The 16777-nt window shown below is 47.8% G+C and overlaps 1 protein-coding gene across 1 annotated transcript in view; it reads right to left on the minus strand.

The window, feature by feature from the left end:
• Window positions 1-16777, minus strand: part of LOC141073070 (uncharacterized) — a 76788-nt gene that overhangs the window by 11540 nt on the left and 48471 nt on the right. Inside the window, exons 3-6 of the mRNA XM_073560398.1 lie at window positions 9420-9517; window positions 9272-9341; window positions 9080-9177; window positions 8843-8957 (exon numbers count right to left, since the gene is read on the minus strand). Of these exons, the coding sequence (XP_073416499.1) occupies window positions 8843-8957; window positions 9080-9177; window positions 9272-9341; window positions 9420-9517 (381 nt within the window). The remainder of the gene's footprint in view (window positions 1-8842; window positions 8958-9079; window positions 9178-9271; window positions 9342-9419; window positions 9518-16777) is intronic.

Below are 16777 nucleotides of genomic sequence, written 5' to 3' on the forward strand. Positions count from 1 at the left end.
GTCCAACAGCCTCTGGAATGTGACTGGTGCCCCATGTAGTCCAAAGCGCAAGACGACATAATGGTAAAGGCCTTCCTGTGTTATGTAGGCGGTCTTCTCTTTTCCTGACTCCGTGAGAGGTACCTGCCAGTAATCCTTGGTCATATCAAGTGTGGTAAAGTACTGGGCCTGCCCTAGTCGCTTGATCAACTCGTCCACCCGGAGAATTGGATAAAGGTCAAACTTCGACAGCTCATTCAATTTAAGGAAGTCATTACAGAACTGTAATGATCCGTCCGGCTTCGGCGCAATGAGGCTAGCCCAGTCACTCCGGGACTCTTCAATTACTCCTAGCTGGGGCATTTGTCTTACCTCACTCGCAATGGTTTTATTCACACCCTTACGTGAGGCTCGATGACTTTGTCATGCTGGATGACAGAGGTACGACCGGGTAGTTTCGAGAAAACATCCTTATTCTCTTGTATTAATTTCTGCACCTCTTGACGCTGCTGTTTCAAGAGAGTGTCTCCTATCTTTACCTCTCTCTCGACCTCCGTCTGGGCCGATATTGGAGGGTCCCCAGATGATATGTCTGGAGTTGCATCCGTAAGCATATACTCCCGGTCCTTTCAAGCTTTCAACAAATTGACATGATACAACTGTTCGGGGGTTCTTTTCCCGGGTTGTCAAATTCGGTAGTTCACTTCCCTCACTTTTTCCCAAACTTTATATGGACCTTGCCACTTGGCCATAACCTTGCTTTCGGTGGTGGGTACAAAGACTAAAACCTGATCTCCTGCTTTAAAAGAGTGTGCCGTGGCCTTTTTGTTATATACGCGGCTCTGCGCTGCCTGAGAATCCATCAAATGCTATTTTACTTTAGACATGACCGCTGCAATCAGGTCCTGAATATCCACGTGCTCAATTACACTCTTATGTGGTTAGGTTCCTGCTCCCACGTCTCTTTGGGTACATCCAGCAGACCCCTAGGATGCCTGCCATACAGTAGCTCAAAGGGTAAAATCCCGTAGAAATCTGCAGTACCTCACGAATGGTGAACATCAAGGAGGGCAACATGTCCCAATCCCTTCCATTCTTGAAAACTACCTTCTTCAACATGGACTTGAGGGTTTTGTTGAAGCGCTCAACCAGTCCGTCGGTCTGGGGGTGATACGCCGATGTGCGCAACTGCTTTATTTTGAGAAGCTTGCACAGTTCCATCTTCACCTTGGACATAAAAAGGAGTCCACTGATCAGTAAGGGTCTCCTTCGGAAGCCCGCGGCAACAGAACATGGCAAACATCTCCCAGGCAATAAGTTTAGCAGAGGTGTGCCAAAGCGGAATGGCCTCCGGGTACCGGGTGGTGTAGTTTACGACCAATAACATGTGTTGGTGGCCCCGTGCGTATTTTAGTACCAGATCCATCGCAATCCGCTTGAAAGGTACCCCTATAATGAGTAGAGATACCAATGGAATCCGGTAGTTTGCGGTGGGTGAGGTTAGTTGGTACTCAGAACATGTTTCGCAGAACCTCAGCGTAGACCCCAGGCCAAAATTAAAAAACGCTGCAATATGCGCTCCTGCATCTTTTTGGCCCCCAAGTGCCCTCCCAGCAAATGGGTGTGAGCCATTTTGAGCATCGCCTGACGGTAGGACTGGGGCACCACCAGTTGTTCTACCACCTCATCCCAGATTTTATCAACCCTGTATAGAAACTCCTAGTTGATCACCATATGTGGGAACACAGTCTCAGCACCCGGTTGCTGAGCCACCCCATTTACCTCAATTATTCTTTCCTGTGCCCGAGTCAGAGTGGGATCCTGGAGCTGAGCTGTCCCAAATGTACCAGGGGACACTTCCAGCTCAGGAATCGACAGGGTCTCCTCGACCTCTTCTGCCAATAACTCTAGGGGAAACCTATCGTGGTTACACGCTGTCCCTAGGTTGGTGATCCCTGTGACAGGCATCTGACTCCGGATCTTTGGGTTCTGCGCCCAGAACAACATTAACCCTGGGAGCATTTATTTAAATTTTTCCACAGAGACCAGAAGATGGGCAAATCTCTTCCCAGGACAGCCCCATAAGGAAGGGTCTTCACTACTGCCACCACATGTTTAATCTCCCCGCAGGGTGTAACAAACGAGACCTCCACTGTTGGGTAATCGCAAAGTTCACCATGTTCACACAACACGCACATTTTTCCCATGGGATTCTAAAGTCGAGATTAATGACCCATGCACAAGTGTCATTAACATCCCCGAGTCCAGGAGGGCCTTGGCTGGGTGTCTATTGATGCGCACCTGGCACAGATGCATCACCCGCTGGGACGAATGGATCCGCGGTGAAAAAAGCCTGGGCGTACATCATCATAGGGCGAGTATACCCGCAGTACATAGGTTCAGCTGTTGGGGCAGTTGGCAGCCACATGTCCTGGCCCTTGGCATCGCCAACACTTAATAGCTGCGTCACAACTGGACCTTGAGGCCAATTTAGGGGAACCAGCTCTCTTGTCACACTCAGTATGGGCTCGGTCCTGATTGGCCCCAGTAGAGGGTCGTGGACCTTTCCCAGGCTCCTGGGCTGGTGGGGTTCAATGTAATAACTGCAGTGGAGCAGAGTCCCGTATACCACTCAATCAAGTTGTCCTCCTGGTTTAGTTTGACGGGATCCCCTTGGCCCACCCAACGCTGAATAGCGGCTGGCAGAGTTATTTCTAGCTGGTCAACCACCACCCTCTTCCCCATATGGTAAGGGGTTAAGGACTCAGGCTGAAGCAATTTTTTTACCAACTGCAGCAAATCATATGCCTGAGACCTGACGGGGCGAGACTCCACAAAGGACCATTGGAACTCCTGTTGCGCACGTACATACAGTGCCTACAAGTAGTATTCAACCCCCTGCAGATTTAGCAGGTTTGATAAGATGCAAATAAGTTAGAGCCTTCAAACTTCACACAAGAGCAGGATTTATTAACAGATGCATAAATCTTACAAACCAAAAAGTTATGTTGCTCAGTTAAATTTTAATAAATTTTAAACATAAAAGTGTGGGTCAATTATTATTCAACCCCTAGGTTTAAAATTTTGTGGAATAACCCTTGTTTGCAATTACAGCTAATAATTGTCTTTTATAAGACCTGATCAGGCCGGCACAGGTCTCTGGAGTTATCTTGGCCCACTCCTCCATGCAGATCTTCTCCAAGTTATCTAGGTTCTTTGGGTGTCTCATGTGGACTTTAATCTTGAGCTCCTTCCACAAGTTTTCAATTGGGTTAAGGTCAGGAGACTGACTAGGCCACTGCAACACCTTGATTTTTTCCCTCTTGAACCAGGCCTTGGTTTTCTTGGCTGTGTGCTTTGGGTCGTTGTCTTGTTGGAAGATGAAATGACGACCCATCTTAAGATCCTTGATGGAGGAGCAGAGGTTCTTGGCCAAAATCTCCAGGTAGGCCGTGCTATCCATCTTCCCATGGATGCGGACCAGATGGCCAGGCCCCTTGGCTGAGAAACAGCCCCACAGCATGATGCTGCCACCACCATGCTTGACTGTAGGGATGGTATTCTTGGGGTCGTATGCAGTGCCATCCAGTCTCCAAACGTCACGTGTGTGGTTGGCACCAAAGATCTCGATCTTGGTCTCATCAGACCAGAGAACCTTGAACCAGTCTGTCTCAGAGTCCTCCAAGTGATCATGAGCAAACTGTAGACGAGCCTTGACATGACGCTTTGAAAGTAAAGGTACATTACGGGCTCATCTGGAACGGAGACCATTGCGGTGGAGTACGTTACTTATGGTATTGTCTGAAACCAATGTCCCCACTGCCATGAGATCTTCCCGGAGCTCCTTCCTTGTTGTCCTTGGGTTAGCCTTGACTCTTCGGACAAGCCTGGCCTCGGCACGGGAGGAAACTTTCAAAGGCTGTCCAGGCCGTGGAAGGCTAACAGTAGTTCCATAAGCCCTCCACTTCCGGATGATGCTCCCAACAGTGGAGACAGGTAGGTCCAACTCCTTGGAAAGGGTTTTGTACCCCTTGCCAGCCTTGTGACCCTCCACGATCTTGTCTCTGATGGCCTTGGAATGCTCCTTTGTCTTTCCCATGTTGACCATGTATGAGTGCTGTTCACAAGTTTGGGGAGGGTCTTAAATAGTCAGAAAAGGCTGGAAAAAGAGATAATTAATCCAAACATGTGAAGCTCATTGTTCTTTGTGCCTGAAATACTTCTTAATACTTTAGGGGAACCAAACAGAATTCTGGTGGTTTGAGGGGTTGAATAATAAATGACCCTCTGAATAAACTTTTCACAATTTAAAAAAAAATTAAAACAAAGAAATAACATTATTTTTTGCTGCAGTGCATTTCACACTTCCAGGCTGATCTACAGTCCAAATGCCACAATGCCAAGTTAATTCCGAATGTGTAAACCTGCTAAATCTGCAGGGGGTTGAATACTACTTGTAGGCATTGTATGTGTTAACCCCCATTCGGGCAAGGATCTCACCTTTCAGTTTCCCATAGGCCAGGGCATTGTCCCGACAGAGGTCAAAGTAGGTTTTCTGGGCATCTCCTGTCAGTAAGGGGGCCACCATTTCAGCCCACTGGGAAAACGGCAAGCTCTCCCGCTCTGCTGTGCGCTCGAACATGGTGAGGGAGACTTCCATATCATACTCAGGACTCATCTTCCTCAGCACTGACTGGACTTTGTACTGAGCCTCCGCACGCACTGGGGTTGCTGGTGGGGCCACTTATCGCAAAGCCGCGATCTGCTGCATCAACAGGTCATTTGTGCTCCTGCTGCCGTTGCTGAGTGAGGACCAACTGCCTCAAATGCTCCACTATCTTGTCGGCAGGCTTGGGCTGCAGCGTTGCAGGCCTAATATGTAGTGCAGCGAGGTTGCTGCAATGCAACACATAGGCAGGGACCACAGAAAAGTTCTGTCTTTCTGGTGTCCTTCGACAGCTCTTTGGTCTTCACAATAGTGGAGTTTGACTGTTTGAGGTTGTGGACAGGTGTCTTTTATACTGATAAGTTCACACAGGTGCCCTTACTACAGGTAAAGAGTGGAGGACAGAGAAGCCTCTTAAAGAAGAAGTTACAGGTCTGTGAGAGCCAGAAACCTTGCATGTTGTTAGGTAACCAAATACTTATTTTCCACCATAATTTGAAAAAGTAAATATTGCTAAATCAGACAAGGTGATTTTCTGGATTTGTTGCCTCATTGTGACTCTCATAGTTGTGGTCTACCTATGTCAATTACAGGCCTCTCATCTTTTTAAATGGGAGAACTTGCACAATTGGTGGCTGACTAAATACTTTTTTCCCTCACTGTATCGACCCTCGCATATGATCCCCCTCACTGTCTCACAGTGCATAAAAACGCGGCCCGCCACAGTTTTGTGCACTTCTTAGAATAGTGGAAATCACTTAACAGAGGCCAGACGGAGTATCACTGTAATCGCACCGACCCGATGTTAGGCGCCGGGATTCTCCCGCTGCACGGGGTAGATTCCAAGCCTTGTCTGCCTCTGCGGTCTCCCATTCGGGCTCGGCCGCTGCTCAGCATAGACGTCGGTCCCAGCACCTAGCTTAGGCTCATTGTATACGGTTGGTTACTGCAGGCTCTCCAGCCAAGTCCTTAGTAACCAGCGATATACAGGAGCAGTATGGCACTCTGTAGCCCAAGTCTGGAGATTGTCTTACTGAGCATGTCCGTGATGTGGCGTCTTCTCATTGGTGGTCGGACGCTTGCTGCAGGGTTGATGTGGCAGCTCCATATTGGCCCGCATGCGATGTCTCGCGTGAGTGTTTGAGGTGGAGCCTTATGTATAAAAAGCCCGCAGCGGCGCACGCCGGCATGCTAGTGTAATTTATGTGTGGTTATGTGAGTGGAGATTCTACCCCTCTGCCTGCATGTGCTATTCGCCTGTCTGGCCTTGAGACTGAACTAGTAGGTAAGCAGCTAGCATCAGTGGGGGCAATTAGGCGCTTGGCATAGTATCTGAAGTTTCCAGAGCATGTTCAATCCATAGTCAGGGTTCTATATTGAGCACCTGTTTCGGTACCGTGCGATTGACACTGTGCTGTTGCAGAGCGAGTTCAGTCCACGTGCTTGGCCTTGTGACGTTAAACAAGGCCTTGCACATAATACTTGTTTGTACTGTTCCTCTCTGTGGAGTAACAGAGCTTGGAACTCAGCATTTCGTCCATACTGAGTGGCGTTAACTCTGTGTGGACGAGCATTCGTTCGCCGTGTGCTCCACCATTATTCACACTAGCAGCAGTTTTACATCTCTGCAAGGTGGACCCCGGGTTGCGATCGCGCTCTATTATTTTATTCAGTGCAATCCGCCAACCCTAACAATACATTAGCGCCAGGGTCTGGCTAGTGATAGCGGACGAGCAGCGTGTCCAGCGATACATCCTGCAGCTGGAGGGCAGATTGTCCACGCTCGAGCGGGCGACCTCTGCTATGGACCTGCGCAGTAGCGGCACAAGCAGACAGCAAAGCCGTTGCTATATTTTCTCCTGTGACTCCCGTCCCGTCTCTTTCACACCTTCCTCTACCTTAATGGGGAACAGTAAGGCTTGTAGGGGGTTCGTGAATCAGTGCTCGATTCAGCTTGAGCCACTGGCCTCACGCACCCCTCAGAGCAAGCTAAGGTGGAATTTGTGTTATCCCTATTGACAGAGCATTAGAGTGGGCTACAACGTTATGGGAATGTAATGACCCGGTGGTTCAGAGAGCCTCTCGCTTTTTGGACGCTCTGAAACAGGTCTTTCTGGGACCTCAGGTTACTCACGACTACGAACTCCAACTCTTGGCATTGACCCAGGGCTCATCCACGGCCAGCCAGTTTGCTATCCGATTCCGTACCTTAGCGAGTTGGAATGGTCGGATAAGGTCTTGATACCCATATTTTGGAGATGCCTTGCCGATCACGTAAAGGATGTTCTGGCCACTAAGGAGATTCCAGCTACTCTGGAGGACTTAATATCAGTCTCCACTCACACTGACCTTTGGTACGCTGAACGAAGGTGGGAGCGAGCCCAGAGTAGACCCAGGATTCGGTTAGCCCAAAACTTTACCAATCCTTTGGAATCTCCGGCCCAAACGAGTCATCTAGTGGAGTCCATGGAGGTCTCTCAGGCGGAGTTGAGACCCAGTCGTGCACAATTCCGGCTGACATGCTTTGTTTGTAAGCAGGCAGGTCATTACACCAATTAGTCATGCTACCGAAGCCAGTCACCATCCGGGTGGTTAATGGCTCAGTTCTTCCAACCCAAATCACCCATCAGACAATACCTCCAAGGCCGAGATCACACATGCGAGAAACTCGGACGAGTCTCGCATGCTAATACCCGGCACTCGGACTGGAGCGTGCAGCTGCATAGAAATACATGCAGTGCCAGGTATTAACTTGCGAGACTCGTCCAAGTTTCTCGCATGTGTGATCCCGGCGTTACCTTCAAGATGGATCCAAAACATCAGGAGATCATCTCCGTTTTAGTTATCCCAGAGGGTATTGATGACGTGCTTTTGAGCATACCTTGGTTGCGTCGCAATTCACGTCATATCAGTTGGGCAACTGGGAGCATAATGAGATGCAGTAGTTCGTGCGAGGGATAACTTTTGTGGGATCAAGTTCAGATTGGGTCGTCTGAGGCCACGGCTGATCTAACTCCTTTACCTAAACATTATTGGCAATATGCAGACGTGTTCGCTAAAAAAGGCGCAGACTACCCCCTCACTGCACCTACAATTGCCCTATAGACCTCATTCCTGGGGCAGAGCCTCCTCGTGGGTGTGTATATCGTTTGTCGCTCTCGGAGACTGAGGCGAAGTCTGAATACATCAGGGAAAACTTGGCGATGGGGTTTATTAGGAACCAAAAAAAATGATGACAGGTGAACGGCACCAAGGCAGTACTCAATTTTCATATCCAGATGAGATCCAGATTGATAGTTATCGGTATAAGGTGCTCAGCATGAAAAAAACATTCATATGCGCAATAAAAAGCAAAGGCAATAATGAGGCACTCACCGGACTGCTGTGTGACCAGAGTCCTTTTTTATACCATCAAAGGTATAGACAAGGTATTAAGGTCAGGCAGGTGTACAAAGGCATGCAGGGAACACAGACAGATGGACGTTTGACGTGCTTGACACTTCAACGTGTCCAATTAGCTTTGGATCCGTTGAAGCGTCAAGCATGCGAAATAGCCGTCGCCCGTCTGTGTTCCTCGCAAACCTGTGCACACCTGCCCGTCTGTACCTTTGATGGTACAATAAAGGACTGGTCACACAGCAATCCTACAAGATTTGGCTAAAAATAATTTGCTTACAGGGGATATAAGTGGATGGTAAAGGGCACCTGATCTGGGCAGTATCTTGTCTCCATGTTTATATGTTAATTGAACCAGGTCACCAGAAACCAACATGATTGTCAGATAACGACAACTCTAGATGTGGCCATCGCAGCTGTTCGTACATACAAGCTTGTAATCCCTTTTATGATAAAATGATAAGGCAATTCTCCACCTCGGAACAGAGGAGTGACTAAACATTTGTCATGTACTGTCACCTACCTGGCGTCTTCCGCTTGCCTCCGACTGAGACTAGTGTTCTGGTCCTTCTACATCCAAGATGGCCTCCATAGTGGCAGAGGAACGACAGACGTATGTCTGACCCACACCTCCATAGCATGGCACTTACTGACTTACCACAGGGCTCTTCATGCCACCGGGCGGCCGGCCTGGATGCAGAGAGACCAACATGCTGACCTCAGTGTAGGAGACAGTGGGAGGCATCATTATAACCACACACCAGTCATCATCATCATCACGCGCTCAATATTATTACTTACCTCTGGAAACATCTCCGGGAATCTCCTCCTTCCCGTCACTCACACACGGCTGATCCCCCCTCGTCATCGCTTCTTCTGTCTCATCCTTCACTTTAATATTAATCAGATCTTCCCCCTGATATATCAGATGTAACAATCAGCACAATACAAGAAACCACCAAAATCTATTACATCTATGACATTGATCAGAAATGTCCCCCCATATACAGATCCAGATAAGGGCCCAGCTTCATCTACCTGATGTTCCTCAAGGACATTGTGATTCTCCTCTGGACAGTCCTGGGGACACAGAGGACGGGGACATCTCTCTGGTGGATTTCTCCTCCTGGATCCATCTGTAAAAAAAACACACAGTGATGAAATAAATTGTGTCATGAGAAGATAGAGTAGTAGGTGAACAGAGAACAGCCATGAGTCTCCCCTGCTCACCGGCCCATATTGCGATCGCCTCTTGTGCTCCATGTATAACCTCAACCTTAATATTAATCAGATCTTCACCCTAAAAAGTAAACTGTAAGATGAGCTCAGGTCCCATCACTTCATGGTCAGATGTTGTGGAGGCTTCAGTGTCATCTACCTGATGATCCTCCGGGATGTTGTGATTCTCCTCTGGACCGTCCTGGGGATACAGAGGACGGGGACATCTCTCTGGCGGATTTCTCCTCCTGGATCCATCTGTGGAGACACAAAGACTGAATACATGACCTGCCGTGTATCTGTCTATATACAGTGGATACGGAAAGTATTCAGACCCCTTTAAATTTTTCACTCTTTGTTTCATTGCAGCCATTTGGTAAAATCAAAAAAGTTCATTTTTTTTCTCATTAATGTACACTCTGCACCCCATCTTGACTGAAAAAAAACAGAAATATAGGAATATTTGCAAATTTATTAAAAAAGAAAAAAATGAAATATCACATGGCCATAAGTATTCAGACCCTTTGCTCAAAGACTCGTATTTAAGTCACATGCTGTCCATTTCCTTGTGATCCTCCTTGAGATGGTTCTACTTCTTCATTGGAGTCCAGCTGTGTTTAATTAAACTGACAGGACTTGATTTGTAAAGGCGCACACCTGTCTATATAAGACCTCACAGTGCATGTCAGACCAAATGAGAAGGATGAGGTCAAAGGAACTGGCCAAGGAGCTCAGAGACAAAATTGTGACAAGGCACAGATCTGGCCAAGGTTACAAAAGAATTTCTGCAGTACTCAAGGTTCCTAAGAGCACAGTGGCCTCCATAATCCTTAAAAGAAGTTTGGGACCACCAGAAGTCTTCCTAGACCTGGCCGTCCAGCCAAACTGAGCAATCGTTGGAGAAGAGCCTTTTTGACAGAGGTAAAGAAGAACCCCAAGATCACTGTGGCTGAGCTCCACAGATGCAGTAGGGAGATGGATGCCGTGGATGATGGCACCACCGTGTCTTTTGAGTGCATTAGCTGCCTTGAGTTCCCTGGTTCTGTGTTAGCTTCACACAGTCCTGGGTTGCACAGAGACACCTGCCCTGCAGCTTGCAAACTCCAAACTGACACACCCAAGGCAAAAATTGCCAGAGTTAAATGGAATCGTAGCCATAGAGCCACTTCCAAAAGCCGGGCTGGAGAGAGGGATTCGCCCCACTACCAAACCTGCAAATCCCTGTAAAAATAAAAGCCCATAAACGGGTTTTCCTAAAAACCTGACGGACCAAATACACTCTTTTACTTTGTCTTGTGACTCACAGGCGTCCTGCTGTGAACACAAGGCACTCCAGCGGGTTTAATAAGACTCCGTCCGCATCCTGAGAAACACCTATTGACTCTCGAATATGATCCCCCTCATTGCCTCACATATCCCCCCTCTGTTCAAACTTGTGGGGTTGAACACACTTGTTACCATACAGGGTGCCTGGGACAGGGCATCTGCATTCCCTTGGGCCTTCCCTGCACGATGTTCTACGGTGAAATAGAAATTTTGCAGAGACAGGAACCATTTGGTGACCCGAGCATTCCTCTCCTTGGCATTTAACATCCAGACCAAGGGTGAATGATTTGTCACCAAGTGAAATGGTCGACCGAGCAAATAATAGCGTAGGGACTCCAAGGCCCACTTAATAGCCAGGTACTCCACCACTACGCTATAACTTTTCTCAGCCGGGGTGAATTTCCTACATACGTAGGTGACCGGATGTTCCTCATCGTTCATCTCCTGCGACCAGACTGCTCCTAGACCAACGTTAGAGGCGTCCGTCTTCACGACGAAGTCATTCTTGAAGTTGGGGCTGATGAAAACGGGCTGTCTGCACAGCGTCACCATCATAGACTGGTAGGCATCTTCCGCTTGATGATTCCACAGCACCATTACCGATTTCTTTCCCTTTAGGAGATTGGTTAGGGGTGCCAAAAGGTATATATGAATAGGGACAACAAATACAAGATAAAAGCCGCAAAACATTCAGAGTATAGAAAAAAGGGGTACATCCGTTGCACAAAAAGAAGGTTCTAATTGGTACAAAGTAATGACGTAGACATTATGGAGGCCAAATAGGATATATATTAATTATAAATATAAGGGGCAAAACAATGCTTCCCAAAGTAATAAATATCACAAATTTACAGGCCTAAATAGAAGGGGAAATATATAAATCTCTCATAAACTAGAAAAAAAATGAAAAAAAATATATGCTAAGGGACACACATCCCCTGGACAATGCCAAGTGTGAAACGCGCATTGGGGTGCCTGCCGCCTTCATGTATAGACACTAATCTTTATTACCACATGTCATGAATTGAAACAATTGTTTTTTTTATTTCCTTTACTAGTGCTTTATTTTGCATAATCACTTTACAAGGGATTAACCCTTTGATTAATTCAATACCAGTTCCTTTTGGGATTTATTCTCTGTACATGCACCTATGAGAGATATATATTTCCCCTTCTATTTAGGCCTGTAAATGTGTCATATTTATTACTTTGGGAAGCATTGTTTTGCCCCTTATATTTATAATTAATATATATCCTTCTACTTGGCCTCCATAATGTCTATGTCATTACTGTGTACCAGTTAGAACCTTCTTTTTGTGCAATGGATGTACCCCTTTTTTCTATACTCTGAATGTTTTGCGGCTTTTATCTTGTATTTGTTGTCCCTATTCATATATACCTTTTTGCACTATTGCATTATACTGATTGAAATAAATTTTTGAACAATTTCATGGTAAAAAGCTTCCACATTTTGTCGGTTCTTATGCTATTATTGGAATTACAAATTTGTAGGCAAATCATATCTGATTGATTGGTTAGGGCTGTTGTTCTCCCAGAGAAATTAGGTATAAACCTCCGGTAATACCGAACGACGCCGAGAAATGCTCTCACCTGCTTGGCGGTAACAGGAAGGGGCCAGTTCTGTATGGCCTCAATTTTATTTGGGGTTTGATAACCCCATGGCCAATCACGTATCCTAAGTACTGGACTTCCTCGAGCCCTACTGCACATTTCTTGGGACTCGCCGTCAAGCATGCGAATCTGAGCGAATTCACTACAGCTTGTACCAGGGACAAGTGGGTACGCCAGCCAGTACAATACTAAAGATGATGATGTAATCCAAGTATGCTGATGTACACTTCCAATGGGGTTCTAGCACTATGTCCAACAGCCTCTGGAATGTGACTGGTGCCCCATGTAGTCCAAAGCGCAAGACGACATAATGGTAAAGGCCTTCCTGTGTTATGTAGGCGGTCTTCTCTTTTCCTGACTCCGTGAGAGGTACCTGCCAGTAATCCTTGGTCATATCAAGTGTGGTAAAGTACTGGGCCTGCCCTAGTCGCTTGATCAACTCGTCCACCCGGAGAATTGGATAAAGGTCAAACTTCGACAGCTCATTCAATTTAAGGAAGTCATTACAGAACTGTAATGATCCGTCCGGCTTCGGCGCAATGAGGCTAGCCCAGTCACTCCGGGACTCTTCAATTACTCCTAGCTGGGGCATTTGTCTTACCTCACTCGCAATGGTTTTATTCACACCCTTACGTGAGGCTCGATGACTTTGTCATGCTGGATGACAGAGGTACGACCGGGTAGTTTCGAGAAAACATCCTTATTCTCTTGTATTAATTTCTGCACCTCTTGACGCTGCTGTTTCAAGAGAGTGTCTCCTATCTTTACCTCTCTCTCGACCTCCGTCTGGGCCGATATTGGAGGGTCCCCAGATGATATGTCTGGAGTTGCATCCGTAAGCATATACTCCCGGTCCTTTCAAGCTTTCAACAAATTGACATGATACAACTGTTCGGGGGTTCTTTTCCCGGGTTGTCAAATTCGGTAGTTCACTTCCCTCACTTTTTCCCAAACTTTATATGGACCTTGCCACTTGGCCATAACCTTGCTTTCGGTGGTGGGTACAAAGACTAAAACCTGATCTCCTGCTTTAAAAGAGTGTGCCGTGGCCTTTTTGTTATATACGCGGCTCTGCGCTGCCTGAGAATCCATCAAATGCTATTTTACTTTAGACATGACCGCTGCAATCAGGTCCTGAATATCCACGTGCTCAATTACACTCTTATGTGGTTAGGTTCCTGCTCCCACGTCTCTTTGGGTACATCCAGCAGACCCCTAGGATGCCTGCCATACAGTAGCTCAAAGGGTAAAATCCCGTAGAAATCTGCAGTACCTCACGAATGGTGAACATCAAGGAGGGCAACATGTCCCAATCCCTTCCATTCTTGAAAACTACCTTCTTCAACATGGACTTGAGGGTTTTGTTGAAGCGCTCAACCAGTCCGTCGGTCTGGGGGTGATACGCCGATGTGCGCAACTGCTTTATTTTGAGAAGCTTGCACAGTTCCATCTTCACCTTGGACATAAAAAGGAGTCCACTGATCAGTAAGGGTCTCCTTCGGAAGCCCGCGGCAACAGAACATGGCAAACATCTCCCAGGCAATAAGTTTAGCAGAGGTGTGCCAAAGCGGAATGGCCTCCGGGTACCGGGTGGTGTAGTTTACGACCAATAACATGTGTTGGTGGCCCCGTGCGTATTTTAGTACCAGATCCATCGCAATCCGCTTGAAAGGTACCCCTATAATGAGTAGAGATACCAATGGAATCCGGTAGTTTGCGGTGGGTGAGGTTAGTTGGTACTCAGAACATGTTTCGCAGAACCTCAGCGTAGACCCCAGGCCAAAATTAAAAAACGCTGCAATATGCGCTCCTGCATCTTTTTGGCCCCCAAGTGCCCTCCCAGCAAATGGGTGTGAGCCATTTTGAGCATCGCCTGACGGTAGGACTGGGGCACCACCAGTTGTTCTACCACCTCATCCCAGATTTTATCAACCCTGTATAGAAACTCCTAGTTGATCACCATATGTGGGAACACAGTCTCAGCACCCGGTTGCTGAGCCACCCCATTTACCTCAATTATTCTTTCCTGTGCCCGAGTCAGAGTGGGATCCTGGAGCTGAGCTGTCCCAAATGTACCAGGGGACACTTCCAGCTCAGGAATCGACAGGGTCTCCTCGACCTCTTCTGCCAATAACTCTAGGGGAAACCTATCGTGGTTACACGCTGTCCCTAGGTTGGTGATCCCTGTGACAGGCATCTGACTCCGGATCTTTGGGTTCTGCGCCCAGAACAACATTTACCCTGGGAGCATTTATTTAAATTTTTCCACAGAGACCAGAAGATGGGCAAATCTCTTCCCAGGACAGCCCCATAAGGAAGGGTCTTCACTACTGCCACCACATGTTTAATCTCCCCGCAGGGTGTAACAAACGAGACCTCCACTGTTGGGTAATCGCAAAGTTCACCATGTTCACACAACACGCACATTTTTCCCATGGGATTCTACAGTCGAGATTAATGACCCATGCACAAGTGTCATTAACATCCCCGAGTCCAGGAGGGCCTTGGCTGGGTGTCTATTGATGCGCACCTGGCACAGATGCATCACCCGCTGGGACGAATGGATCCGCGGTGAAAAAAGCCTGGGCGTACATCATCATAGGGCGAGTATACCCGCAGTACATAGGTTCAGCTGTTGGGGCAGTTGGCAGCCACATGTCCTGGCCCTTGGCATCGCCAACACTTAATAGCTGCGTCACAACTGGACCTTGAGGCCAATTTAGGGGAACCAGCTCTCTTGTCACACTCAGTATGGGCTCGGTCCTGATTGGCCCCAGTAGAGGGTCGTGGACCTTTCCCAGGCTCCTGGGCTGGTGGGGTTCAATGTAATAACTGCAGTGGAGCAGAGTCCCGTATACCACTCAATCAAGTTGTCCTCCTGGTTTAGGGTGACGGGATCCCCTTGGCCCACCCAACGCTGAATAGCGGCTGGCAGAGTTATTTCTAGCTGGTCAACCACCACCCTCTTCCCCATATGGTAAGGGGTTAAGGACTCAGGCTGAAGCAATTTTTTTACCAACTGCAGCAAATCATATGCCTGAGACCTGACGGGGCAAGACTCCACAAAGGACCATTGGAACTCCTGTTGCGCACGTACATACTGTATGTGTTAACCCCCATTCGGGCAAGGATCTCACCTTTCAGTTTCCCATAGGCCAGGGCATTGTCCCGACAGAGGTCAAAGTAGGTTTTCTGGGCATCTCCTGTCAGTAAGGGGGCCACCATTTCAGCCCACTGGGAAAACGGCAAGCTCTCCCGCTCTGCTGTGCGCTCGAACATGGTGAGGGAGACTTCCATATCATACTCAGGACTCATCTTCCTCAGCACTGACTGGACTTTGTACTGAGCCTCCGCACGCACTGGGGTTGCTGGTGGGGCCACTTATCGCAAAGCCGCGATCTGCTGCATCAACAGGTCATTTGTGCTCCTGCTGCCGTTGCTGAGTGAGGACCAACTGCCTCAAAAGCTCCACTATCTTGTCGGCAGGCTTGGGCTGCAGCGTTGCAGGCCTAATATGTAGTGCAGCGAGGTTGCTGCAATGCAACACATAGGCAGGGACCACAGAAAAGTTCTGTCTTTCTGGTGTCCTTCGACAGCTCTTTGGTCTTCACAATAGAGGAGTTTGACTGTTTGAGGTTGTGGACAGGTGTCTTTTATACTGATAAGTTCACACAGGTGCCCTTACTACAGGTAAAGAGTGGAGGACAGAGAAGCCTCTTAAAGAAGAAGTTACAGGTCTGTGAGAGCCAGAAACCTTGCATGTTTTTAGGTAACCAAATACTTATTTTCCTCCATAATTTGAAAAAGTAAATATTGCTAAATCAGACAAGGTGATTTTCTGGATTTGTTGCCTCATTGTGACTCTCATAGTTGTGGTCTACCTATGTCAATTACAGGCCTCTCATCTTTTTAAATGGGAGAACTTGCACAATTGGTGGCTGACTAAATACTTTTTTCCCCCACTGTATCGACCCTCGCATATGATCCCCCTCACTGTCTCACAGTGCATAAAAACGCGGCCCGCCACAGTTTTGTGCACTTCTTAGAATAGTGGAAATCACTTAACAGAGTCCAGACGGAGTATCACTGTAATCGCACCGACCCGATGTTAGGCGCCGGGATTCTCCCGCTGCACAGGGTAGATTCCAAGCCTTGTCTGCCTCTGCGGTCTCCCATTCGGGCTCGGCCGCTGCTCAGCATAGACGTCGGTCCCAGCACCTAGCTTAGGCTCATTGTATACGGTTGGTTACTGCATGCTCTCCAGCCAAGTCCTTAGTAACCAGCGATATACAGGAGCAGTATGGCACTCTGTAGCCCAAGTCTGGAGATTGTCTTACTGAGCATGTCCGTGATGTGGCGTCTTCTCATTGGTGGTCGGACGCTTGCTGCAGGGTTGATGTGGCAGCTCCATATTGGCCCGCATGCGATGTCTCGCGTGAGTGTTTGAGGTGGAGCCTTATATATAAAAAGCCCGCAGCGGCGCACGCCGGCATGCTAGTGTAATTTATGTGTGGTTATGTGAGTGGAGATTCTACCCCTCTGCCTGCATGTGCTATTCGC

The sequence above is a fragment of the Dendrobates tinctorius genome, unplaced genomic scaffold (assembly GCF_039654945.1).
Source record: "Dendrobates tinctorius isolate UK_male_01 unplaced genomic scaffold, ASM3965494v1 ptg000296l, whole genome shotgun sequence".
Taxonomy (NCBI): domain Eukaryota; kingdom Metazoa; phylum Chordata; class Amphibia; order Anura; family Dendrobatidae; genus Dendrobates; species Dendrobates tinctorius.